Source organism: Aplidium turbinatum, chromosome 2 (genome assembly GCF_918807975.1).
Source record: "Aplidium turbinatum chromosome 2, kaAplTurb1.1, whole genome shotgun sequence".
Lineage (NCBI taxonomy): Eukaryota > Metazoa > Chordata > Ascidiacea > Aplousobranchia > Polyclinidae > Aplidium > Aplidium turbinatum.
Window position 1 is genome coordinate 8,840,502 of NC_137473.1, and position 27,619 is coordinate 8,868,120.

Below are 27,619 nucleotides of genomic sequence, written 5' to 3' on the forward strand. Positions count from 1 at the left end.
ATAAAATATACTACCAATATCACTATGCAAAACAAGGTACGGTAGTTAAATAACAAAAAAATTCAAAATATTTCTGATCATTGATGGTGTATCACATTAAAGATTATTATCAGTGTTCAGGATAGCACATAATTTGGTTTTAAACATATTTTTCTTTGTATCAGGATAAACTATAAACATTTACATCATTGCAGTGGCAAAACTAGTTTTAACTTTAAAACATTAAGAAATATGAAAATTCTGATGTCATTCATTGCATTGTATAAAAAGGAATGCTACCAGTCCAAGGTTAACAAGAAGCAGGGCAGTATTTACTGAACAAGGAATTGCATTTGAATGAAAAAATCCGAAATGGAGGCAACTGGCAAATGTACTGGTCTATTCAAGTATCTTGATGGGATTCTAAATTATATATAACCACCTTTTAAAAGCCATCTGGAAACATGTGGATCCTTAAAATTATGACATAGATCCAAAGTACTCCCTGCCAACGCCCCTACCTTGTGCTGTGACAACCCTACAACCCTAGTGAATTCTTAATCAGACCCTGACAAACTTAGCTAGACGCAATTTGAATTTCTGATTAAAATTTATTTAAAACTGCAACAAAGTATATTATCTACCATACTGATATTGCGTGAATCGATCATTTCTTCATCTTCTATTTTCCATCCTCAGAAACTTTAACAGGAAGTTGACGACGTGATCAGTTCAGTTCATCAGTTACTCTTCCATCTCAACAGTTTCGTATTTTGTGGTCGCTACCGATGATCATGTGCATACAAAATAATAACGCCGCTACGCCGCAGATTGGCCTTACATGTGTAAAATAGCCAAATTAAAACTTCATCAAGGTAAACCTTTCCAATCGCAACATGGTTTTGGTATAGGCTGCACAATTGCGACTTCCCACAAAACACATTGAACTAATGTATTCACTTTGTGAAAAAAAAAAACATGTAAAAAACGTACATCCAACATCAACTTTCGTATCAGGCTGCTTTGAGGGTTGGAGACTAAAACAAATTATTCAGCGCCTGTATTCTCATCGCTTTTCAACAATCAAGTCAACACGCGAGACGAGACGAACGAGACCTGCGATCTCGTTTTTGTTTCTTTATTATTTCGGCACGAAAGACCAGAAGAGACCTTCAATAAAATACAGCGCCTCTGGTGATCATTAAAAAAACGAGTGCTCAGTCATGCATGAGATAAACCGAGTCTTCGACTTTTCTTGTACTGCAACACTATTTTGCAAAACCCTGAAGTCTAGATGTAGCCTATGGCAAATGTAATTGAAACTTGTATTTTAAAAATATTTTTGTAATGATCATATGTCACTTGCTTCACACACCAGCTGAGCAATCATACCTAAAACATTATTTCTTCAAATTCGAAGGTTGATCAATTACTTTCGAATGATTAGGAATCAACTCAGGAAAAATAAATTATGAAATGGAATGAAGAAGGTTTCTTCAAGACATAATCGAATAGAAGCAATATTTTAGAAGAAATAATATGTCTGTATTTCATTATATTTAATTATATCTCTATTTTTGTTTACCTTTTTCTGAATCCGCATGGTCACACTGCTGAGCTGGTTTCCTAGGACCTAGGTTATTAGCTGACTCGATGACTGATATAGTCTTTCGCTGCTTCCTGTCTGTTGTGGTATCTAGATTGCTATGGTGCTTTTTTATTCGTATTGTGTATAATAACACTGTACTAATCTCGCAACAGACGAAATGAAAGGTTTCTCTCTTTCTCCTACAATTTTTACCTTGCTGAGTCTTTTATGACATCACAACTAAGTTTTTGAATTCGAGACTCTAGTCTAAAGGTAAAAACTTCAGGAAACTTGTCAGTTTTTGCATTTCTTTTGTAGGCTATATTTCAAAATTTAAATTGCCTTTGTTAAGCTTGCAAGTGTTGATTGTAGGCCTACAGTATATTTACAATAAAGATTTATTCGACATAAAAGATTTATTTTTTTTCTTGTTTTTGTAACTTTGGTGGCTGTGCATTTTTAAGATACTGTTTTCCAAACATTGTTTTATTGATGCATATTTTCAACCTTTCGGTTTTGTCATTTTTTCCTTTTGTTGGTGCGAAATTCGTGTATTTACCTTATCGTTTTCTACATGTTTGCGCCAGTAACGAAAAATAAATTGAATTGTATTTAAATGGGAGAGAGGAAGGTAAGTTCATACGGCAGGTAAGCGGACACATCATTATCACAGCATCACAAAACGCCAAATATTTTCCAACATTAGCCCACAGCGTCATAGTGTGAAAGTCTGAAAGAATATATTGATAAAGTTTGGAAAAGAGGCTCGTGTTTTAAACAAGCAAGTTGAAGCAACAATTCAATTTATTTTCTTTGTTGGAAACAACATTCGTTGCAGAAAAGAATAAAAAAAAAAAAACAGAGAGTCAGCCGTTCAGCTGCAAACATTTTAAATTTTATCTTGAAGATTTAGGGAAGTACTATAAGGAGATTTTGATAACTTTCCTTCCAACGAAATGCTGGTTTGTACTTTTTCATAGATCTTCTTCTTCTCTCGTTTGACTTGTAGTATTTTAGATTGGCAATGCCTCCTCGTGCAGCCAAGATACGGTAGTTGGGTCCAGTTGTCGAATACCAGTGATTCTACTTGGGGGCCGTGAGATGGAACATTCGTGGTGTATGTGTTGCATTGTTTGTTCTACCGCTTCGCAGACACATATCGGCGAATTATGCAACCCCCACCTAAACAGATTAGCTCCAGTGCAGCCAACGTCACATCTGATCCTGTTCAATGTGACCCATGCCTTTCTTGAGAGGTCTGCTCCAGGAGGGATGGAGAGTGCTGGTATAACTGAAAACTGGGGAGGGATATGTGGCAGCTCGTTGCATTCCTGGGCCCATGTTTCCATGCAGCTGAAGTTCTTATTCACAACTTGTGTAGCATATCAATGGAATGGGCGCCTTGATGATAGGCGTTGAGGTCTGACTGGTCCATTTGTTTGTGAGTGACTGTGGAGAAGGTTTTGAAGATCTAGTCTTGCATGCAAAGCCAGTTTGTGAGAGGCTTCTTCCCTACGGACATGAGCACGAGCAATGCCAGCCAAAGTTGGCAGATAATCAGTAGTGTGGGGCGGAGACAGCCAGTGATGATGCGCAAGGTGTCGTTAATGCATACATCCATCTTTTTTGTGTGTCTGCTGCGGTTCCACACAGCTGAGGCATATTCGGCTGAGCTGTAGACCAAGGCTAGTGCACTTGTACGCAAGGTTGATGCTCGGGCTCCCTATCATGTTCCTGCTAGGCTTCTCAAGCGGTTATTTCGCGAGGTAACCTTGGGACGGAGTGACTCGATGTGGGGTCTGTAGGTCAACTGCCGGTCAAGCTTTACTCCAAGGTAAGATGGGTTTGCAGTATATGGTAAAGGATTTCTTTTGGCGAGACAGACAATTGACGCTGAGATTCACGATTATTCAAGATGGAAAGCGGAGATTGTTGTTTTCGACGCATTCAGTTTGAGCCTCCACTTGTCCAGATAGTCAGTCACCAGTTTCAGGTCAGTTTCAAGTTTTCTTTCCACCTCATGCCAGTTCCTGTGAGCATATAGAAGAGCTAGATCATCCGCATAGCCATACTGTTGCGATGTAGTGCATGGGAGGTCACTTATATAGATATTAAATAGGAGTGGCGATAGTGTTGACCCTTGGGGGACGCCATTTTTCAGGCGGCGTGGTCTGCTGGGTTTTCCCTCGTTGGTATGCAGTATGAAGGTACGGTTCGAGATGGTCTCTACCAGAAACTTAACCATGTGTCGGTCAGAAATGAGTTGTAATAGTTTCATAGTAAGACCACGGTGCCACACAGTGTCATAGGCTGCTGTAAGATCCATTAGGACAACACCCACCTTCTCACGGGCTTCAAAACCACTTTGGATGTCATCAGTAAGCTTGACAACCTGGTCAGTTGTGCATCGGCCGCGTAGGAATCCAGCTTGTTCTTCTGGCAGTTTTGGGCCAACGATTGGTTCGAGTCTGCTCAGTAAGAGACGCTCAAGTAGCTTGTATGGCACACAGAGCAAGGAAATGGGCCTGTAACTTTTAGGGTTATCAGCTGGCTTGTTGGGCTTTCTAATGGCTATGATGTTAGCTTTCCTCCAGATCTTTGGCAGGAGCAACTTCTTTAAGCAGAATGACATGAACTGTCGCAGCCACTCTCTTGCAAGTGGTTCAATATGTTTAATTAGCTCTGGTGGGATTTTGTCTGGGCTTTGTGATTTGCCAGTTTTTAGATGTTTGATGGCTGCGTCTAACTCAGAGATGTTAAAATAGGTAGATAGATAGGAAACAGCTTGAACTGGGTACCATCTATAGTTGGTTGATTTCATTTTTCACTGCTCTGGCATGCGCTTTATCAGCTCCTTGATATTGACTATTTGCAAGAAGTTGTTTCGCTATGGAGTTGGCCGTTATAGGGCATGGCTTTGGTTTCGTGGTCCTGCTTGTGAGGCGGTTGAGCGTTGACCAGGCTTTACGACTTGAGTAAGTGAAGTCTATTCCAGCGACGGATTCCTCCCATCTATCTCTTTTTTCCTGTTGATGCAGTCTGTTAAGTCAGTAGCTGAGTAGCGGCTGCTGCAGCTATCAAGCCATGTTCGGATGACATAAAAATATCATATTTTTGCTGACATTCGTTATCCCAGGTTGGGATAAAATTTCTCCTGCAGCTCCTTGGGATGGATAGCTTGGCTGCCTTGATGTGGTGTTGACAGAATTTTTTGTATGCTGCGTCCACTCCTACGGTGTTTGCTTCAGGAATCTGGTTACATTGCTGCTCTACAAGGTCGGTGTACTTTTCCCAGTCCGCTTTCCGGAAGTTCCATCTTGGGATGTATTTGGTTGGTACTGGTCGAATTGGGTTAGAAGGGACAATCAGTGAGGGTCGGTGTTGGGACCGAGGGAATTTCTCCAGTACAGCGCGATGCGGGAGGATTCTGCTAAGCTTCACAATTGCCAAATCGGGGTTAGATGTGGTACCCCATCTGGCAGAGCGGAAACTATCAGGTTGTTTTGGGTCGTGCAGAAGCTGAGCCTCTACGAGGGATGCCCAATCTTCCAAAGCTGTCCCATCAGAGTTAGTGATGTTATAACGCCATTGAATGCTGTGGCAGTTGAAGTCGCCAGCGTACATGTATGGGGAACTGAATTTCGGGATCGAATCGTTCAGAAATCTTGTCTGTGGTGACTTGTAGACGTTAACAACGCATACGCTCTCGATAGTAGTAGCGACCCACTTTATGTCTGAGTCACTATCATCAGAAGAGGACACATGTGACCAAGTTGCAGCACTGTGCACAAACGTCGCAACTTCATGGATTTTACTAAGAGTGTAGGAGTCAAGTTGGAAGCCCGTTATCTTCAGGCGCGAAACATCCACACAGTGGGTTTCTTGGAGCAGGATGGCAGTCGGTTGCAAGGGTTCAATCAGGTGTTCTAAAACTGTAGACTTGGCTCTTGAAAAGCCTTCCACATTGAGCTGCAGCAAGGTTATTCTTTCCCTTACCGTACGACATTCGTTGATCGCATTCATAGATGACATCGCATTCGCATAGACATGACATGACATCGCATAGACATCGCATTCATAGATGACAGATGATTCGCCACTAAATGTGTACGGTAACATTAGAACATCTGTGAATTGTAGCAGATCAAATATAGTTATTACTATCTGAATCCTTAACAGCCTGTTTCACCTATACGAATCATCAGAAGTTCTAATGATGTTAGAACTTCTGATGATCCGTATAGGTGAAACAGGCTGTTAAGGATTCAGATAGTAATAACTATATATTTGATTTAATTTGCTCTGCTTTGCTTTTTTGCTTAGCATTGTGCACTTTTTGTAGTATGAATAGTTTTCATTGTTTGAATTGTAGCAGATATATGATTGATGGAGGTTTGCAAGGTTGCAGTCATTGGGCCACAACATTTAAATTTTCTGAAAATGTGTGACAAAACTGTGAAATAATGACAGAATATTTAAAATTAGCGCACAGGCATCAAAATATGAAGTTATTTAGCTTACGTTCTTGTTAGGGATTGTAGATCATAGGGATGCGAAACTTCATCCGCTTTTGGCTTATCCGCAACACTAGAAGGGTTACGTTTTTTTGCAATTTACAAAATATTTTACTTTTTATAGGTTATATAAGAAGAGTGAAGTTGGTTTTAAAGTATGGTAATTTAAGATTTTTAGTTGAAAGCAAGCCAGCAGTAAAGCGTAAAAAAATGTCATATTGGCAATTGACCCTTCTAATGTTGAAGGAACAACGGAGTTGCGCGTCCCGTAATGTACCGCCCCTAGTTCCTGTTTGCAAACAATAAATTATTAGTAAAAAATGTCCGCTTATGCAAAAATTTCCTTTTTTCTGGCGGAATTTTTCCGCAAGCAGGGGTTTCCGGCTCGGGATAAGAAGTTAAGAACTTTGTGAAATTGGGATTATACATTACCGGTAGTATGTTTTAAAATGGAGTGAAGAGGTCTAACACAACTTTGCAGGCTGTAGATGTGCGTTTGAGACGCTTATTCATGAGATGCAGAGGTCTTGAAATCAACTATGTCTTTTGGCCTTGGATTGGATCTGTTGAGTTCCTATGTTTACATGTTTGATGAAGTTGACTACTGACTAGCAGTCGCTCATGGTGCAGCTTGCTGTAGTTCAACTATATGCTATGTGACTGGTGAGCTTAAGGTACAAATATATATACTGAATGCTACCTAGTTTTAGGTTCTGTTTACAACATTTCTGGTTTACTAAAATGTGTTTGAATTGCTTATACAGGTCGACTTGATGACAATTCGCCTCAATAGCTCAGTTTGTTGGTTTGGTTTTGAATCTTTATCCTCAGACTGACAAAGCCTTGATTGGCTATTCCTGGTGGTTTTGCATTCTTGTAGAGGCTTTTGACACGGCTTGTTTAGCGCGTCACTTCTGGAACAAAGAAGCTTCAAGATCAAGCTGCGCTGGACTCTCGTGGTGTATGTGTGAGCAAAACACATTAAGGAATGCTCTCCATTCAGCAGCATCTAATGAATGGAATAATTCCTCGGCATCAACCTGCATCGGCATGAAGAACTTCATTCTGTCAATCTCGATGACTGGGCCTGCATCAGTGAAAAAAACAACAAAGTAGAATACTACGGTACCTAAGGAAACCATAAAAAAATATAAACATCAAGAGAACCGAGTCAAATACTACCGTACGGTACCTTCTGTATACAGTATCGTATAAAGCACACTACAACACTGCAAGATACATCATAATTACATAACACTCTAATATAATGAAGAAACCACAGAAAAAATGAAAACACCTACGAATGGGAGACACATTATACGGTACTGTCATGCAGACCAGACAAGGCAGATTTGACGGAAAATAGGCCCTTGGTTATTTCCTTTTTGAGGCCTCAATCTCAACTCTAACAACCGGACAGACAAGTATTTCAAAGTTGGAAATAAATTGTTTGATTGTTTGAATTGAAACCATATACCGGTACCCAGTTTTTTTAGAACCTCTTACGTTTCAGAAAGTTTCACATTATCACCAGGTGAAAATTTTTTAAATGTATGTTTAAGCGTTTTTTTAATATAGGTAGTAGGCTACATCTTCATTTTTGAGCACCCCTGAATCCTGAGAGGCTAGGCTTCAGCCGTTCCAGTCTAGTGGTAAACCCGGCACATCATGCAGAGCACAACCCTTATAGTAGAGATAGATACAATACACATAGAACAATAGTACATACATGTTACGAGATGTAATAAAAGGTGCAACCAAGTTTGTACCCTGAAAAGATCGAGAGAAAAAATTAAAAAAAGACGAAGTCGCTGATCGCAGTTTCCGCAAACATTTTTAAATTGGAAGTGGCTACATTTACGGCGCCGTTCCATGTCTTTTTATTAATCTTTATGTAGCTTTTACTGCGCATGCGTGCTGGTGCGTATTTTTTCTTCTTTCTCGAAAGAACAAATGAAAAAAAGTGCATATATAACTTCGAAATTCAACCGCTTTTGCCAAGTGAATCTGTGGCGCGTGCGATCTTTGTCTGGCTTGTACTTCCAAGGATATTAGTTCGATACCACCAAGAGATGTTTCTTTTTTTAAACTAAACTTAAACCCAAAGTGACTCAATCGTTAGGTTAGACATTTTTGTGGCCGTTCAGTTTAGTTTGGTTTTAGTTCTGACCATCACAAATCTTTCGAAAAAGAAGAAAAATACATACAAGTGCGCATGCGCAGTAAAAGCGACGTAAAGATTAAAAACACAGGCATGGAACGGCTGTATTTACGGCGCCGTAAATGTAGCCATTTCCTTTTAAATTTTCCCCCTGAAATGGTCGAGAGAAAAAATAGCACAAAGCCGAAGTCGTTGATCGGAGTTTCCGTTTTTTCCGCAAACATTTTAAAATTTTTGGTAATGATCCTAAGAGTTTTCCGAAGTCGCTGATCGCAATTTTAGCAAACATTTTAACAGGGTTAGGGTTAGGAAAAGATCGAGAAGAAAAATTGAAAAATAGCCAAAGTCGCTGATCGGAGTTTTCGCAAACAAACAAACTGAAATGATCAAGAGAAAAAAATAGAACAAAGCCGAAGTTGCTGATCGCAGTTTTCGTTTTTCCGCAGTTTCCGCAAACATTTTAAAATTTCTGGTAATGATCGTAAGAGTTTGCCGAAGTCGCTGATTGCAGTTTCTGCAAACATTTTAAAAGGGGTTAGGGTTAGGAAACAATCAAGAGAAAAAATTAAAAAAGCCGAAGTCGCTGATCTGAGTTTCTGCAAACAATCAAACTGAAAAGATAGAGAGAAAAAATTAGAACCGTTTTTCTGCAGTTTCCGCAAACATTTTAAAATTTCCAGTAATGATCCTGAGAGTTTACCGAAGTCGCTGATCACAGTTTCTGCAAACAATTTAAAAGGGTTAGGGTTGATCGGAGTTTTCGCAAACATTTTAAAATTTCTGGTAATGATCCTAAGAGTTTTTGTTTGTTTGCAGAAACTGCGATCAGCGACTTCGGCTTTTTTTTATTATTTTTCTCGATCTTTTCAGGGTACGAATTAGGTTGCATCCGTAATATAAGATCGTGTATCAAATTTGATGGATGTGACTATTAGCCAGTACTTGCAAAGTATGGTTATCCTGAGGCAAAATGGCCGTTTCGGTGAGTCCGATTCGGTGAGTCCGATCCCTTAACGGGGGATTTTTTTCAATTTTTTTTCAAATTATCGGGTGCCGTAGCCTAATTATCATTGCCGTTTTAGGGTTAGGGGTTTGGAGTTAGGGTTAGAGGTTAGGAACTCACCGAATCAGACTCACCGAATCGGACTCACCGAATAGTAGCAGACCCTCCTGAGGTAATGGGTCAAGTTTTCCTGTTTCTCCAGTGGTGATCCAGTCTTCCTGCAAAACTGTTCAAACTGAGTGCTGCAACAATTTTCTCAACTTACTTAAACTAAACTTGAAATGATAGCATCCAAAGATTAAAATTCCATTGTGAAAGAAGAATTACAAGATGATTTTGAAAGCGATCATAGAAATTCTGCTCATTATATTGCTACTTACTTGGTAGGCATTGACTAAAGGTGGCTAGTCATCATAAGTGACCAAAGGGTGCTGAGTGGTTTACACAACAATTGTTGTGTGAAACTAAACCCATTTGCCATATTATGCCAAGCTTGAACAGGTATATAGTTTAAAAAGCTTTGATATACAGTATTAACTAAACTATACTGTAAGAAATTTTTGCTTTAACTGAATGCAGTTTGATACTTTAACAAAAATATTGACTGTATTCTGGTTTTGTTCCATTTTCTTTAACTGAAAGATATTTAATTTTAACTTTTCTGGTATGATATAGATTTGAATAATCAACAATTTAAAAATGCCCATCCCAACTTTTTCTTTGATTTGTATGTGATTGTGTACCGGTAATTCAGGAAATACGTTTTTTCAGATTGTGGTTTGAAAATTGTGTAGTATCATTTAGTATTGTAATGCCTAACTAAACCTCATGCTATAACCTTGAATTGAGTCAATGGCTGCAAATCACAGCGAACACAGAACCAACATGCAGCCTGTAGTGTCTGCTCCTCTTCATCTCGCACTATTTCCTGTTTTGGACAGCGTAAGTTCAACTCGAAATCGTTTTAAAAAGTTAAATTTGTAGTTATTTTTTTTAAGTATTGATTGCGCATCATTATATTTAGGAGCAAATAACATTTATAAATTACAGATTCAAATTGCAATTTGCAATACCGTAAAATAAATAAATGTGATCATTTGCATCAATAAATTGCATCATTTGTTTTTCGTTTTTATGTTTATTTTAGAATTTGTGTTTTTACCTGTAAGTGTACATTTTGCTACACGCAATTCTTTCATGCATATTGAAGTAAAATAATTTCTGAAGAGACAATTGAGTAGGAAATAAATACCGTATGTGAATTTCAAGGCTAAGATTATCTTAAATTCTTATTCTTAAATTCTAATTCTTACATGCCTCTTAGATATCAGGTGACTTCGACAAAGAATCTGTCCTCTCATTGAAAAATGCTTTTTCAAAGGTATGTCAAAGGGTTATGGCCTATGGGTGCTGTGGGTATAAACTAATTAAAAAGGCACGATATTATGGTATCGTACTTAACGTACTGATACTTTGACTGTTAGAAATGAATATATTATATATATACTGTATTTTGTTTCTGCACAACACTTTTTGTCCTGATTTCATTTCAAATGAAAAACAGTTTAGTTTTATTGTCAATTCAAAATGATTTTCTGACTCAAAACTTGAATTTTATTGGGTAATTACTTTAATGTTTAAATCACCTTCCTGTACAAAAGTTTATATTTTAAAGAGAATAATTTTGTCACCCTAACCTGTGCAATGTGTTTTGCTGTAGGCTTGTAACACTTTTACTTACTTTTTTGAAATCTCTGTTTTGCTACACAAACTCAAGTCTTGTATAGTGTATATTCATACTTATGACTATGAGTGAGAATAAAAATGTTTTTTCGATTTAAGACCATAGATTAGTGGTTTTAAAATTCATGAGGACTGCCCAAAGTACAAAAATGCTACTTGTACCACACACAAAACCGCACAAACAGTATCTACATGTCAAATTCTTTTTTGATTACTTGCTGATTTCACCAACCTCAAAATGGCATGCAAAATATTGATCATAGTTGTGCTGCATATTATATCAATCATGCAGTCAATCAGTCCACTTGAACTTTAAATACTTGCTTCAGACTGCCTTTTTCAAATGACAACGTTTTGTTTAATTCGGGATCTTCAACCTTGTTCACTCAGTGACCCACTCAGAGAAATCAACGTAGCTTTGTGAACCCTTATAAAAATATTCAATAAAATCATATTTAATGTAAAATTTAACCAAATTTGATGCATGTCGAGTGTCGACGTCCAGTCATGTCTTGTTTTGCTGTTCTGCAATAAAATAAACCTTTTAAAGCAAAAACATCTTTTCGCGATGTTATTACATGTATATTGTATATATATACTGCTTTTATTGCATTTCCTCCAATTATTCTATTTCCTATCAAGCTTGGCTAAAGGAGCTAAAAACTGAATAAACATAAAAGCTATATACATTTTTCCATTTTCACCGGTTGAATTCATAGCAATCTTTTATGGATTATTGAAATCACTTTCAGTGAGATGGTTGGTGTTGCATCTTTTTAACAAACTTGTCAATGCCTGAAACTGTTACTGAAAAAACTATCAAACAAAATAGCCTGTAGGGTGCACACAGAAATTTTGAATGTCATTGGAAACAACGCTGACTAATCCAGATTTGATACAGGATTCCTATTAACCTTGATATTTTGTCATAATGTGGTTACCGGTTAATTTTAGTCTGCACATAGCAATGTAAAAGAACTGGGTGAAAAATATCGAATACTTCGTAAACGGGTCTGCTACTATTTGGTGAGTCCGATTTGGTGAGTTCCTAACCCCTAACTCTAAAACGGCAATGATAATTAGGCTACGGTACCAGATAATTTAAAAAAAAATTGAAAAAATCGCCGAATAAGAATCGGACTCACCGAATCGGACTCACTGAAACGGGCCATTCCGTCGTAAACAATAGAACAACCTCAGGTCGAGGAAAGGTTGATTGCGAAAAAACACAGTTTTTATTTTTTTCTGGAAAAGAATTGAGAACATTACACTAGATTACGACCCCCAGAAAAACAACTCGTGACCCCAGGTTAAAAACCTCTGGTTTAATAGAACCACTGGTTTAATTGGACTACCAATGCAGTCTGCTTGAATAGAATGGACGGCATTCAAAACAAACATGCATCAAACAACTTCAAGCAAAAACTGTATGAGCCAAAAAGTTTTAGCCATGAATGCATACACTTTCCAGGTTGAAAGAAGTGCACCTGGATTTACTCAGGAACTCTTAAATGGAATAATACAGAAAGAAGCCCCAGAGCAAGACATTGATTATACAAAAAGTCTTTTAAGAATGTCAAGGCAAGATAGTGAAGGTGAGGCTGGTATACATATTTCTTGTGATTTTGGTGGGTATACCGTACACATTAAAGTAATGTAATGCTCGTTTTTTTGCAATATATATAGATATTTTTTTTTTGTAGTTATAAGCTCGTTGCATTTGCTGCTTGAACAAGCTATATCTTTGATGAAAACCTGGTCACAATATTTGATAAACGCTTCAATGATAAAAAGTTTTTTCAGATAATATGAAACCAAGGAACTTTCAGTTAAATAATTAATTAAACTACCATTCAACGTTTTATAAACAGAGAAAACTTTTTCTAAGCGAAAGACTAGAGAGAAAACTAAGAGAAAACTAAGCAGAGAAAAGTTTTTTGCTGTTAGAATGTTAGTATTGCTGGTATTGTTAGTATTCTTCTTCGTCGTGTGAGCTTCTGGGGTCGAGGGTCTACCCCTTAACCATTCCAGATTCACAACTATTAGTATTGATTTATAGTAAAGTTTTTATGCATGGAAACTTCATTAATTTAAGCTTGTGCATATTTTTTATTGTCAGCCCGGCTCCATTGTTACATGATTTTTTGAATTATTTGTAGAATATACAATTCATCGAAGTGAAAAAGAGTTTAGTAAACTGACAGAGCAAGCTAGAAAATTAAAACAAATTCTTGCTCGAATCCCAGATGAAATGAAGGATCGGCCAAGATTTTTGCAGACTATTAAGTAAGTTTAAATCAGGCTCTATAAATATTTTTTCAAACCAGCTTTTCACAAGCTAAGCAGCAACAAAGCTTTTATTTAAACTTGGGTATAAATTTTGAAAATACAAAAGACTTGTTATTTTCAATTCAGTAGATTTACAGTGGTTTTAAAATGCATTTTAGCCCGGGTTGAATGGTTAGTTATTACCCCCACAAAATGAATTAAGTAGACCCGAAAATCATAAAAAGCTACTTGAAACTGTGTAGTTTATTTGCAATGGTCTATTGGTCTTATGCCTTGCTTATTAGCTTACTGTTTTAGACGCTATCACAAAAAATAAGAAAAATGTTGACGCCCTTTAGGCTAAATGTAGTATTGCTTTGTTATAAACGTTTTTAAAACAGCTGGTAGGGTCTCCAAATCTGGAGTTTAGTTTTAGTGTGAAATTAAATAACGGGCCAGGAGAATGTTTGGCCAAAATAAATCCAAGGATTTTGCTCAACTTTGTGTGAGAATTTTGTTGTTTCGTTTTTTCAGAGACATTGCCAGTGCTATCAAAGATTTACTATCCGCTGTGAATGATGTTTTTAGAAAATATAGCACAAGAGAGAATAAACGGGTGAGCTGAGTCTTTACGTTCAGCCATGTTGAGTGCTGACTTTTATGTTTATTATGCCTGTAATATGAATACTCATGCCAACGTAGAAAGTTGGAACGCCGGCATCCCAGACAGAAAATCAACCGCTTTTCACTTTGATTTTCCTTTTACAATCTTAAAGTTCTTATTGTCAATGATGAAGAAATAGAAGTTGACCTTTCAAGAAGATGTAAAAAAAAACTAGGTGATAAAATTGTAATCGCCTCTGTCAGTAACAAAATGCGTAAATTTTTATCGGATGTATAAAAGTTTTGACACATTAAATTAATGTAAAACAATGCAATTTTGAACCGACTTTTTTTCTTTTGTGGGCAGGCTGGTTTATTTAAATGTTTAGTGATCGATGGAACGCGCTCAATGATTAACGCACAGGATGACGCTTTCATTGCCAAACGATAGGGAGTATTTCTCCAGAATCCACCTATGCTCTTGCTGGCAGAATTATCGCGATAAAGATAAACAAATAAACCTCTTTTCGTTGTACCGTATCTTTATTTGGGAAACAGATTACTTTCCAGTAAATACGTTTTTAAAAACGTGTGACGTCAGGATTTGCTTCTGGAAGCCTTTGTTGCTGTTGTAACCATTGATTCATACAGATCATAAGTGTTTGCGCATTGACTTATCAAGTTTCAGTTTCATGTTATATTGACCATCAAACCGAAAAATATCACTTGTCATATAACATTGCAGGGGTCTGGTAAAAGGTAGAAGCGACCAAACGCGAACGTAAAAGCGTTCCCGAAACCGAAATGATTTAGTAATTTAAAATTACACTACTAAGGTTTGAAATCATAGCTTGCTGATACGTTTCAGACTACTGCGTTTTGCGTGAATGTGCTCACACAACGGGTTATCTAACTAGCAAAATTCGTTCTTTTTGCATTCGTTCAATGTTTTGCGATTGTCGTTTTCTTAACGCCTTAACAACAATGACCAGGACGAACTTACTCAAATATTACGTCAATGGCATTGGCTATATTATTTTAATTAAGTTAATTTTAATCATCGCTTTGTGTATGCTAGCATCTATCCATATTACATTTGAAAGATTTTCTTGTTTATAGCTAAAGAGCGCAAGGCTTGGTGAGCTTGCTTGTTGTGTATTTGAAGAAGCCCTTTCGCAAATATTGATGTCAACAACTATATTGGATTAATTGCTCTTCCCCAGTAGTGGAATGTTACCGTCATTTTTGATAAACCTCAACTTTTATGGCCCAATTGAAGTTGACGAGTCTTTTTTATTGCATAACGATTAACGTCCAAAGTGCTGTTATTACGATGCCTTGAGCATAGGAGAACCTAACTTTCAAGGCATTGTCATAGTTTTCAATAAAATAGCAAGCATATTATATGAATCAGATGTTTTTGACTTTTCTTAGAACTCCGTTGTCAAAATAAATCCGAAATAGCGTGAAGTTATGCAAAGAATAAACAACACTACGAATGTCAGGTGGTTTCCAGGCGTCAAATCAATGTAAAAAAGATAGCTTTTGGGAATCCACAATCCCGCAGTTATGATGTGATTAACCATTCCAGCGCCAGGCCTTTCAATTGCACACACTGTATCAAGTTTGTGTGCAATCAGGTTAAACCTGGCCTCATTTGCTAAGTGATTAATTGAACCTCACCTTGCACAAATAGCATAGGTTGCTGTCTATCCTATTCTGCATGGTTTCATATTGAAACATTAAGTTGCCATCATTCATCATTTGTTTATTTAATTCTGTTGCGACATTTGTTATGTCTGGAACCTGGACAATGCTTCTAAGTCTCTCACAGTTTTGTGATAGTTGTTTGTTGGTCATTTCGAAATGAATCTTACACTTTAAATTCCATAACTATTTCAATTTACGACCATTTTGAATTAACATAATTAATAGTAATGTTACCTTACAGGTGTTGGATGCTCAGAAAAAAGAATTTGTCAAATGCTCAAAGAGCTTCAGCGATACACTTAAGTCATATTTCAAAGATGGCAGGTAGGGCGGAACCCATAATTTAACAGTGATTTTGCTTGTTTTGTGTCTGTATAACTGCGTCCGTTGACTGTGCTATAAACCACGATAAGAACATTCCACATAAAATTGGACTGCAGAACGGCAGCAGGCGAAACTGTAGCTTATTCTACTTTGTGGTAGGCTACTTACTACTTAGTATTGATCGATTTCAACTCTTCATTTTCTTGCTTCGATTATCCATATGTATTTAAAAAACTACATATGATACAGAAGTAAATACCAGACCACCTTGTGAAAGTTAAATGTCTGCATCTTACGACGCTCAAGCAGACGTTGTGTGAAGGTATTTACTATTGATTTATAACAATAGACCCCAATATATAATAGGTAGTTTTATTTGGTCTAAATCAGTGGTTCCCAACCTTTTTTTGGCTGTTACCCTAATCTCCAGCCTGAAGTGAGCCAATTACCCCCACAATCAATTTTCAAAAAAAAAGTGTTTATTGCTACGTATTTCAAAGGGCCAACTCTGACAATCAAAGTGCAATAAGTTACAATACTGAATACAAGATGAAAATGCGTGGTAAACATTCAATGCGAAGGTTGGGCCTGGACTTCAGCCGCCAGCTTTATGACATCGCTTTCGACATCTAGGCGATTGCGCTTCTTTGCCTTCATTCCCAAGACAATTGAAAATCCTTGTTCACAGCGATACGTTGTTGAAAAAGATGTCAGGATATTTAATACCAGTGTCGCTAACGTTGGTGCGTCCTGGAGTCTGCTAAACCAGAAGGGTTCCAAGCCTTTCCCTTGAAATCAAGTTTCAACGCTTCGTTCATTCGGAGAGTAATAAATTCTTCTTTGGTCGAAAAGTCGTCATCATCCATCTGGCTGTCATCACATGTGAAGGGCTCAGTGCACCATTAGAGACTAGCCGTATCCAAATTCGGAAAGTAGTTGTCCATCTTCTTGGATAGCTGGCCTAAGTGGTCAGCTATGTCCTCCTTCAACGCCGCTGTCAACTTAAGTTCATTCGACTGTTGAGCGTCTAAAACTGCGCCACGGTGCCTCTTCCAACTCGCTTGTTCCACAATTTAACCTTTGCGATAACTGCTGCTACGGCTAGTTCGGTGTCGATCACAATTACATTCTTGCCTTGAATTAAAAGATTGCCTTTGTTCAATTCACCAAAGATATCAGCCAGATAGCACAGCTGGCAAATCCACTGTTGGTTAGAGAAGTTTTCAGCCAAGTCGGACTTCTTTTCTATCAAAAAACCATGGACAGCCTCACGAAGTTCGACCAGGCGGGTTATCACTTTGCCACGAGACAGTCATCGTACTTCTGTGTGGTACAGTAATGCTTCGTATCTTTCTTCCATCTTCTTGCACAGTTTCTTGAAAAGACGGCTGTTCAATTCCTTCGCTTTTTATAAAGTTTACAACCTTCACTTGCTTCGCTGTTTCTAAATCGGGTCTCGTTACCCCACAAAAACAGGCAAATTACCCCCCGGGGGTAATTTACCCCCAGGTTGGGAACCACTGGTCTAAATAGTAGCCTACTGCACAGCGCACGTGTCTAACAAACTAAGACCAATAGGAAATTATTGATCACCAAGAGAATAGTCAAAGCTGGCCTGATGGTGTTACGCAGAAGACGTGCTAATGCCAGGCCTTACCAATGCCATATGCCTAAACCATTTGGAAAGTCAAAGTCTTATGGCAAACTACCTACGTAATTCCTAAAGGGCCAGTTAATCATCTGACATAAAGCAGTGTAGACAAGGAAGTGTATGGATCTATTGATTCAAAGTACTTGGGAGGTTTTAAAGACAATTTACTGTTTTGTTAGCAAGCTTCCTGTTCACCATGACGTCAGCTTTGTTGTGTGGTTAAGGTTGTGCGAGTAATATCCATGACCAGGCTTTTTTATGCCACAACTGTTATTATCTTTGGTCAAAAGCGGTTTTCGCTTGAGGTATTTTTAGACCATGAAACCACTTTTGCCTCATTTTCGCCACCCATAGCGATGAACGTAAATCCTTTCTCTTTCCTGCTAGCAAGCTACCTGTTGGGACAGTGAATTAAGGTCTTGGCTTTGAATTTATTGTGCTATTTGCTGACATCGTCTCTAATTGCCAAGCAGAGTGAACATCATTTGGGATTAACAAGTGGCTGCGTGAATTGATCTTTTTATTGGAAAAACATTTGCTTTAGTTGTTAGTTACCAGTCAAACGTACGCTAGTTGAGCTCAGGTTGTCTTGGAGATCTAATGTTTTTGTCGTACGATGGAACAATCATTTCTAGATCGTACCAAGCTGGGCTCACAAAAAATGGAGTCTATGATTTTTAAGTCTCAAAAGAAAATTGTCTTTTTGTACTGAAACAACAGCGAATTGCAAGCTTCAATATGAGTTGTCTTTCTTGAGGGCGAGGCAGTTGCTCGACCCACACAAAGCTTTATGAAAGAATAACAAGCAGTAGTCATATCTTTCTTATTGGAAGGTCGTGCGTTGTTGTAAAACCTCGTACAGTTTTTCAATCACATTTGCATACCGTCAGGTTAAATACTACTGTGATTTCTTTGTTTAAAGCGATGTTCTTTGGCACGCGGAGTGCCTGTTTCTTTGCTTACAATACTCAGTCGAAACCAATCTTACATGAACCTGCCATTAAAATCAAATTTATTCCTTGCATGGTTGAATTCTGTTATTGACAAGTTTTCAAAAATGCAAAGTATGACGACATTAGCTACGGCAACCATGTGCATAGTTAACAGAGAACTGAACAATTGAAATTGCGTGTAATTAATCATAGGCTAACTGGTTGGCTAGTGTAACTGAGTAACTGTATTATGTATTCTGAGGCAAAATATAAGGCATGTTTGAAGTCTGATATCAGATTTATGTCGTTTGAACGTAACGAATTCGGCGCTATTAGTTGACAATAAGGCCGTTTGCTGTGCGTGTATGAAAAAAGGTTTTGTGCTGAAAACGCCTTTTGCAAAATTGAATTGAAAACTAAGATGTTTTTTTAGTAAGAATTTAGGATGGCAACGAGAAATATTTTCAAGTGTGATATTGCTTTGCCGTAGTTGCAGCGTTGAGCAACAGCTCAGCTGGCAAACTCCGTCCTTTCTACATGGATTCAAAGTTTACGGACGTTGGGTTGGGAGGTCGTCAACTATTTTTCATGGGGGACGCAAGCTCTGCAGCGTTATTTCATCTTTTGCAGTGGTTTTAATGTCTTGCTCTGTCCGTCCGCCATAGTTGTCTAAAGACTTCTTTTTTAGTTGCATCAAAATTTTTATTAAAGAAAATGAAGTTTTGTGGTATCGAAATTGCCAGGGGCATATTTTGTGAAACATATCCAACAGTTTGCCTCATGAAAAGGAATGGATGGTGTCCAGAACTTGATTTTGGTGTCCGACGTTTTTTTCGTAAACAGTTGTTCGTAAAACAATTGTTCGTAAAACAATTGTTCGTAAACAATTGTTCGTAAAGCATTTCTTCGTGCATGCAGTTGACCGTAATACAAATTGTTCGTAAAGCAGTTACAATTCTTTACGAACAATTAATTAGGGTAGCGTATATGCTAGAGATGTGCTAGATGTGACGTGCTGTAGACGAGCAGACTGAGTGTAGACTGTGAGTCCCTGATTCAGAATGGCAGCGAAAAAGGAAAGCCAAAACTTTTGTATGGTGGCCAGCTTTATTACAAAGATTATAGTGCACTTAACGCACAAGGACAAGAAACTGCTTATTGGAAATGTGAGCATTTTCAAAGGAAACGTCCTGCACGAGTAACAACAGGGGCGCCGAAACAATTTTTGACTGGGGAGGGGGGCAGGATTATAAAAAAAAGGGCACTTTTGTTGCTGAGAGGCCATTTTTTTTTAAACTTTTAAGATAAGATATAGCGATAATGCTCATCTATCAGCTCACTATCGAGTAATGATACAAGTGTCCAGTATACAAAGAAGGACATCATGCTATGTTATAATGATGTAACCTGCTGTGTTGCAGAATTTGTGCTGTGAATATTATTTTGAGCTTTTGATTAACGATTTCAAAAATATTTTCATTGTCGATTATCTCGAAAACTAGAGCCAATTCGAAAAAACTAAGTGCATTTTCGGAATCAGGGGCCTTGAAATACTTTAAAATGACTCTCACCTTTATTTGTGCCAAAATTTTTTTGTTGGCTTGTGTTATAATTAGGCTAAAAGCGAATAGTAGAAATTGTTATATTGCAAAATGTGCAGCAGCTTACATGACTTTAAAAGGGCACCATTGCCCCTGTCCCTCCATGATGCCCCCCGCTTCCGGCGCCCCTGAGTAACGACTGAAAAATTGTTCACAAACAATTGACCTATCACCTGTTTACGAACAATTCACTATACGAACAATTGATGTATACGAAGAAATGATTTACGAACAATTGTTTTACGAACAACTGTTTACGAACAATTCACCTATAACCCTTGATTTTCGAGATAGTTGTTTTACAAAAACGGTCTCAATTGGAATGCTAATAGAGTTCGATTCCATATAATTTTGTAAAGCTACAATTTAATATCAAGTTGCTATCAAGACCAAGGACAGACTGAGAGAACGTTGAAGACTTGGGTTATGTTGAGGAATTTCTGGAATTAACCCCAATTGAAAACGGAATGGCCCGTTTCGGCGAGTTCCCTATTCGGCGACAGCCTTTTTCTGCGAGTTCCCTATTCGGCGACAGCCTTTTTCGGCGAGTTCCCTATTCAGCGATTTTTTTAAATTCAATGACGCCTTCTGTAAATCCAACGACGCCTTCTGTTTATTTAGAGAATTTTGTATTTTATTTCACAATATCGTTTCTTTTGCATTGGGACAAAGAAAAATAAATTAAAATGAAATTTAGCGAAAAGTGTTTAAACTATTAAATTAAAATGTTTGCTCACATAAAATTGACATGTATCCTACGTCATCCACCTTCTTTGCGTCATGTTTATGTCATTCGTCATGTCATTCATTTTGTGTAAGCTATTTGTTGATTTTATATGATATTTCAAATATATTTTACATCAAAACAACCTTTTTCACAAAACGATGCTGTAACTCAAAACAGTCAAAGAATTTTTGATGTCAACAAAACTGTTGAATGTAATGTAAAGGCAATTACATCGTTTTAACGTCGCCAGACGTTGACATCGTGTACAAAAGGGAACTTTTGCTGGCCAGGTATAGGTTGTACCTGAGAAACATTTAGAATTAAGCCATTCGATTTGTTCATTGGATTTACAGAAGGCGTTGTTGAACTTTCAACAAATTGCCGAATAGTAGCAGACCCATTAAAAATCTAGTTTGCTATGTATTGATTAGTGATCATTGTTAAAGAGAGGCGCTGTAGAAAAAAAGTTAAAAACCACTGCTCTATTATATCCACCAAGTCTACAAACATAGAATCAATGTAAAAAAGACCTGGTTTCCTACTTGCGAAATCGTTTTTTTTTTCAATGGTTTCAGAAAGGCAGCCAGTGAAAACGGCACGACTTGCTGGCTGGGAACATATCACCCACATTGTGCGCGCTGTGCCTAGATTGAACAACTTCCAAAGTTTCAACATGGCCACTTACGTCGGTGATCACGCATTTACGTCACAGAGACGCCGGCTGTGTGTTCGCGTGGTTTACGTCTGTATTTTCTAGGCGTGACACCATTATGTAATCACCTTCGAACAGGGTTTAATTAATAACTTTTTCGACTCTAGATGTCAGATTGGCTAAATTTATAACAATTACCTCATGATAAGACAACCAGTGAGCTTTGCATAATGCTGTACAGTATAAGGTCGTTAGACTTTGTTTTTCTTTTTGGTGCAATGTCCGGCTTTCTTCGTAGTACTCCTATGTTGGATTGGTTTACCGTGGTGTTGGTTGATTTCGCGTTGTTTGATGCTTATTTAATGTAATTTGTAGCATTGTTTTGATGTTTGTTTAGCATATCAGCCTAATTCAATTTTTAATAATCAGTGTTCTTGAACTCCTTTTGCTTTCTAAAAAAATCATATTTTTACGTTGATTCAACGTAAGCAAATTTTGTGAGCGCATAAGATACGGAGAAGTAAAGTTTATCACATTGATTCGCTTGATGCCATTGTTAGCTGATGAAGCTGCAACTGTATCAAGCAAGAAGAAATGCTTTCTTACTTTTCTTACCAAACGGTAGACTATTAGAGATCTTCACACAGAAAGAAGATGAATGGGAGCGAGAGGCTTGTCAAAATAGAGTTTGTTATTTTGAATAATTTCAAACTCTTTTGCGATTAGTAATTGGTTCAGTTAAATGTTTGAAGTACCAAGTTTCCCCAGTTTTTGTCCATGTTTGAGAGTGGTTATAATTTTTTCCACCACCAGGCTTTCAAATGTCCTAAAATTGATGAGATATTGTGTATTCACTATTCAGCAACTCACTTTGTTTATACAGTGATTCTAAGCCAACCAAAGTGTTTAGTCAGCAGATTTGACTCGATGAAAGTTAGTGTGGGTGCTCCAAGCGTCCAACTGCTTTTATAGCATTTTTCAACGTTGCTGCCGAATTCCATAAATGAAAGCTTTCCGGTCTTATCCATGCAGAAAATCGTTTCTTTATATTGATGCATTGTTTGCAGACGTTGAGTCGGTTTCAGAAAAGATTTATTTTCTGTTATTGAGATAAGGTAACAGATGAGTACAGAACAGAGAAAAATGAACCGTCGTATCAACGCGAAACTCGAGGCGGTTATTGCCTTTAAAGTTAAAAAATGGACACCAGCCTTCAGCATCCACAACACTTTACATCGACCTGTTCAAATGCATTGGTTTGTGACAGCTTTAATTAACGTCATCTGGAAAACAAATGACAGGGACGTAGCCGAGGAGAAGCATAGGGGACGAGCACTATTCCGAGCAAGAAAAAGTGTAGTCCTACTTTACTTATATCATTCTCTTGCGTATACTGTGTGGCAAAAATTTTGCCTTAATGATGCAACCGTCTAAGTTTAGTCTTTTCAAATATCCTTGACCGATTTGGCTCAAGTTTTAAGTTGCACTACTAATAAAGAGCACTGCATAAATGTATGGCAGATATCTAGCACCGCTAAGAAATATGTTTTGCTTGCAGCTAGAGGGTTTACGAAAACAAAATTTTCATAAAAGCAAGGTAAAATTGGAAGAAAATACTTACCTTTTTACAGTGCTTACCAGCTCAACGAAGAAATGTGCTACACATTCAGCACATAATAAGTGTAAAATTTTTCTCCTTGATTTTGAAGCTAGGCAAAAAAAATTGTATTTGTTTTCCTTTTACTGCTTCATGTAATTGCCAAGTTTCTTTTAATCTGACCCTAGAAGCCAGGGCTGGTGGTCACTGTAAAAGAGCACCGACCTCTGCATCATCAAGCATCCATATCATGGCTCCATCCAGTGGCGTAGCTAGGGGGGGCGGCACGTCTGGGGGGCGGCACTTTCAGACAGGACGTTTTGTTTTTTTGGTTGATAATGCAAAAGTACACAAAAAATAAAAGCAAACAGAATGGCAACGTTCAAAACAGTGGCGTAGCCAGGGGGGGGGTTACAATCCCCCCCCTTGGCACGCGTGTGACGTCACGATATTAAGAATGATGCTTTTAGTCTCTATGTCTCTAAAACAAAGTTTGCCTAATTTTAAACGAAACTCCATTAAAAGAGCGAGTTTTGCCAATACCAAACATTCAAATATCTCAGCCAGGAATTAGCAACAAGAATTAAGAAAACATAGAGACTTAGCTTTATTAAGTTACCGAAAAATGCTCAAGAAAACATGATCTTATCCTTTTGCTATGCCACCGGACAGCACCATTTTACAGGAATATTTATACCCACATTTTTGTTGAAAATGCTCTCAGAATGCACCAAATCCAAAGTAATTTTTCAAAATTTTCTGGGAGAGGCCCCCCAGACCCCCCGCCGCTGGGTGTCGTCTTTGGCGAAGACAAAGGTGTCGTCTTTGGCTTCGCCCGCCGGCCCTTAAAAAACCCCCTTTCAAAACTCCTGGCTACGCTACTGGTTCAAAACATAGAATAATTCCACTTAAAGTCAATTAAAAAACTTTCATTTTTACATGCTTTTTCTTGAAGGAGCGGCAAAATCTGAATCCGCCCCGGGCGGCACATTCCCTAGCTACGCCACAGGCTCCATCTCATGAGTTTTAAGTTTATAATTGAAAGTTGTTTCACCAAGTGTGTTTTGTAGCATTTGCCACAGTATGGCACAACGGTTTGGTAGTTTGCATTGTACCATGATACAATTTTGTTTCAAATTATAAGCTTATATACAAGTTTTACCAGTCGGCCTAAAGTTATTAAAGTTTGCCGGCTACCCAACACTGGAGCTGGGACAGATAAAATTTTTGTAGCTCCAGCTCTACAAAAATATTAAAAATGGCTCCAGCTCTTGCTTCGAAGTGCTTGGCTCCACAGCTCCAGCTTTACTAGAAACCTATCGCCATTAAGCAATGATTGTAATTTTTATTTGAAAATGAAATTATTGCGAGAGAAGAGGCTACAGATTGAAAATTGCAATTATGAATACTTTTTGCTGGTACGATTTCATAGCACAACCAGATTTTGTAAAACAATAATAGTTTCATTCTTTTGTTGTTTTTTACACGTGCATCACTCCCGTGGTTAACTTTTTCTTGTTTTGCAGTGAAGTTCCGGTTTTTGTCAGTGCGAACCGGTTGATCCATCAAGCAAACGTCATCCTCCTTGTCTTCAAAAACACCTCGCCAGACTGATTGGTTAATTGATGAATCGATTCAATTGGGTTTTATTCCTCATTCGCTTTCCTGGGCTTGTATAACCGTGACCTCTTGAACTCTGAACCGTGAGAGGTCATCAACCTTTCATCGTACTATGTACGTTTAAATACTCGCCCAGAGGTTTTTTTATGAACATAAAGAAATTATGAAGTTTGTTACTAGTATTCACTTTTACGTCCTCAGTTAGGTGATCCAGATTTGATACTGTATCAAATCCGTTTTAGAAAGTGATCGTCTCACGTAGTTGACCCGTGGTGAACATATACGCTGCTTGCAGATGATTGTTCCATTGGGGCGTGAACTCACTACTGTTGCCTGTTGGAACCACACAACAGTATTCAAAGGCGTTTCGCCAACGCTGTTACATATATTTATAAATATTAGCTGTGGAAAGAATGCCAGCGGTAAATAGCTGCTTTAGCTTTCAGGAACTGGTCAGTTCTGCGCCTGTTGTGTGTGACCATGTACCGTCGGATACCACTCATGTCGTTGAGTGCAGCGCTTCGTATCGAATGTTGCTTTCGTGTTGATTCGCTTGTGGTTCCAAAATGATGTTGAAACTTTCCGGCCTTGTTTTCGAGAAAAATTTTTGTGCTCAATGATCACAGACCTAATTGCTGTTTTATTGACAACTTTGGGTAAATATTGCGTCTATCACACGCTACAGTACTTACCTCGAAGCCAATGATATTATAACAACATTGTTTTGTGATTATGATTTTACCCCTCACGTAATGCTTTGTCCGTTTGAAGAACAAGCGTCTCATTTCTGCATACCATTATCTTCCACCTCCCAGTTAATGGAGTCCATCCTTTTTTCAGGTTGATTTAAAATTTTAAATAAACGTTAAACCGATGTCAGACGGACTTTGTTAACTGGGATTATGTCTGATTGACACAGGTATTTAAAATCGCGTTACCGAAATTCAACCTGTTTCACGGCAAAATTTAGATTTCTTGAAGTCAAAAAGGATTTTCAACCCACAAATCAGACTTTTTTTCGCGTTAATTTAACGTTTGCAGACTTTGAATCAGTGCAAAAACAGAAGTTGATTTGTTCGCGAAGTCACCAGCGTAGCAGATTACTGTCATTCCACTTCGCTGATTTAATGTAAACTGAAGCTGAATTTCAAAGCACTTACGCAGATCAACACAACGCCTTTCGGTGTCACTGTCTCTATAGCTTTCCCCGTCCTTTTGCAATAATTCAATTGTGGCAAGTTTTCGAGACAAAGTCAAAATCAACATTTGCTAAGGGTTGTTCAAATATGATATGACGTAATTTCATGCGATTCTTTAGCACCTCATAATTGCGACCAACCTGTATGGGGCACCAGCATTAGAATTTTGACAACCCCCATTGGTGTGTAGTGATATATGAATAGCCACTAATACATTTCAACTAACAGGTGTGTTCTTTGCTTCGAATGGCTACTTCTTCAGTTTGCTTGTTGTAGCTTACTTCTCAAAGCTCCATTGGACCTGGCATTTTATTAACGCTTTGTTTCAGTCTTTAGTTTTCTGAAAAGAAAAGAAAACATTGAAATTGAGCTGGGAATGCGTTGAAGTAACATAATGCCTCAGCACTCTATATGTGGCCTGTAATGTTTTGGTCAACAGGTCAAATGCAGAGCGTACCAAGCTAGTTGGTTTATGACCTTTTTTACATTAAAAAACGACTGCTTTGCTGTCTGAGTAGTTTGTTTTGAAGTGTGTTCGCTCTTGTATTCAACGTTTCTCAAAGTAACATGTAGCCTGTTTATTGAAATGACAATTTAATTCAACAACGAATTGTTTATACGAGAACAAACTGGTACTTTTTGTAGTTTTTGCAAGTGTTTATCGGGAGCTTGCTTTACTTCCTCTAGCCGTGCATCATGTTGCTCAAATCTTTTCCCTTTGTGCTGGGAAGCAAAGCACAGTTCTACAAGTATACAGTATATAACTTAGCGTGACGAAATCCGACTTTTTCAATCTTTCTGTAGGTCCTAGGCCTACCACATTTAATCGATGTAAAAAGATTAAACGGCAGTATAGGTAAGACCATAACGTACGGTTCATCAACTTTGCCTGTTCACTTCTCGAGGTTCATGAACTCAAGTGTTGCTTTCATTCTTGCAAATTTTAATTAAGATTTAAAATATTGGAATTTTAATGAACGGTCAGCTAAATCTGTTTTTGGAAAGTTGCTTTACTTCAGTGTCAAAAACCTAAATTGTTTCTAGCAAAACACAAGAGTTGACTTTGCTGATCAACCCAACATCGGGAGCTCTCGCATGAAGGTAACGGGCGTGTCACCCTTTTCTCGCACGTCATCTATCAACAATTATCTAAATTAACCTACGCATAGTGAGTCCCCTTCGATAGCCTACTGCCCGAAATGGTTTAACATTTTCGTTGGTGTAGTGTAGGCTACACCACCAACTCAGTCCTTTTTTATATTTATTCTATGTCCGCAGACGTTGAATCAACGTATAAAATGATTGATTTGTCCTGCAGACAATAGTCTCCATGACCCATCCAACCTGTAGGTCGACAACTGGCAAAGAAACGGCTTCGATCGTTATGCGGCATTGATGACACAAAGCCGTAAGCTATACGCCGGGGAAATGCGTGTTGAAAAAATGGATCCTGTATACTAGGCTACCAAAAGTAGGTCACGGCTATTTCCATGCACAGAGTTATACTGAAGCCTACTGAAAATCATTGCAAATAAAGTCGCTTAAAACGTAACCAAAATGCTTTCCCCTCTGGATCCGTTACTGACAATAAACAGCACGTAAGCGATATATAGCCTACCGGCATGTCAGTCAAAATGAAAACAGATCAAGAGATTTGTCGGGATTAGAAGCAGTTTCTTGGAGGGTACCCTAATCACTTTGTGGCCAATCGCAGCAAGCAAGTTTATGAAAACTTTTAAAATACTAA

The 27,619-nt window shown here is 38.0% G+C and overlaps 1 protein-coding gene across 1 annotated transcript; it reads left to right on the forward strand.

Moving 5' to 3' along the window:
• The first annotated feature begins 10,024 nt into the window (after positions 1-10,024).
• On the forward strand, positions 10,025-26,103 carry LOC145764592 (programmed cell death protein 10-like). Its single transcript, XM_082576222.1, has 7 exons — positions 10,025-10,187; positions 10,570-10,626; positions 12,460-12,583; positions 13,148-13,274; positions 13,791-13,872; positions 15,811-15,893; positions 24,580-26,103. Exons 1-7 carry the CDS (start codon positions 10,098-10,100, stop codon positions 24,665-24,667), a joined length of 651 nt encoding a protein of 216 aa, XP_082432348.1. The 5' UTR covers positions 10,025-10,097; the 3' UTR covers positions 24,668-26,103.
• The last annotated feature ends 1,516 nt before the right edge of the window (positions 26,104-27,619 follow it).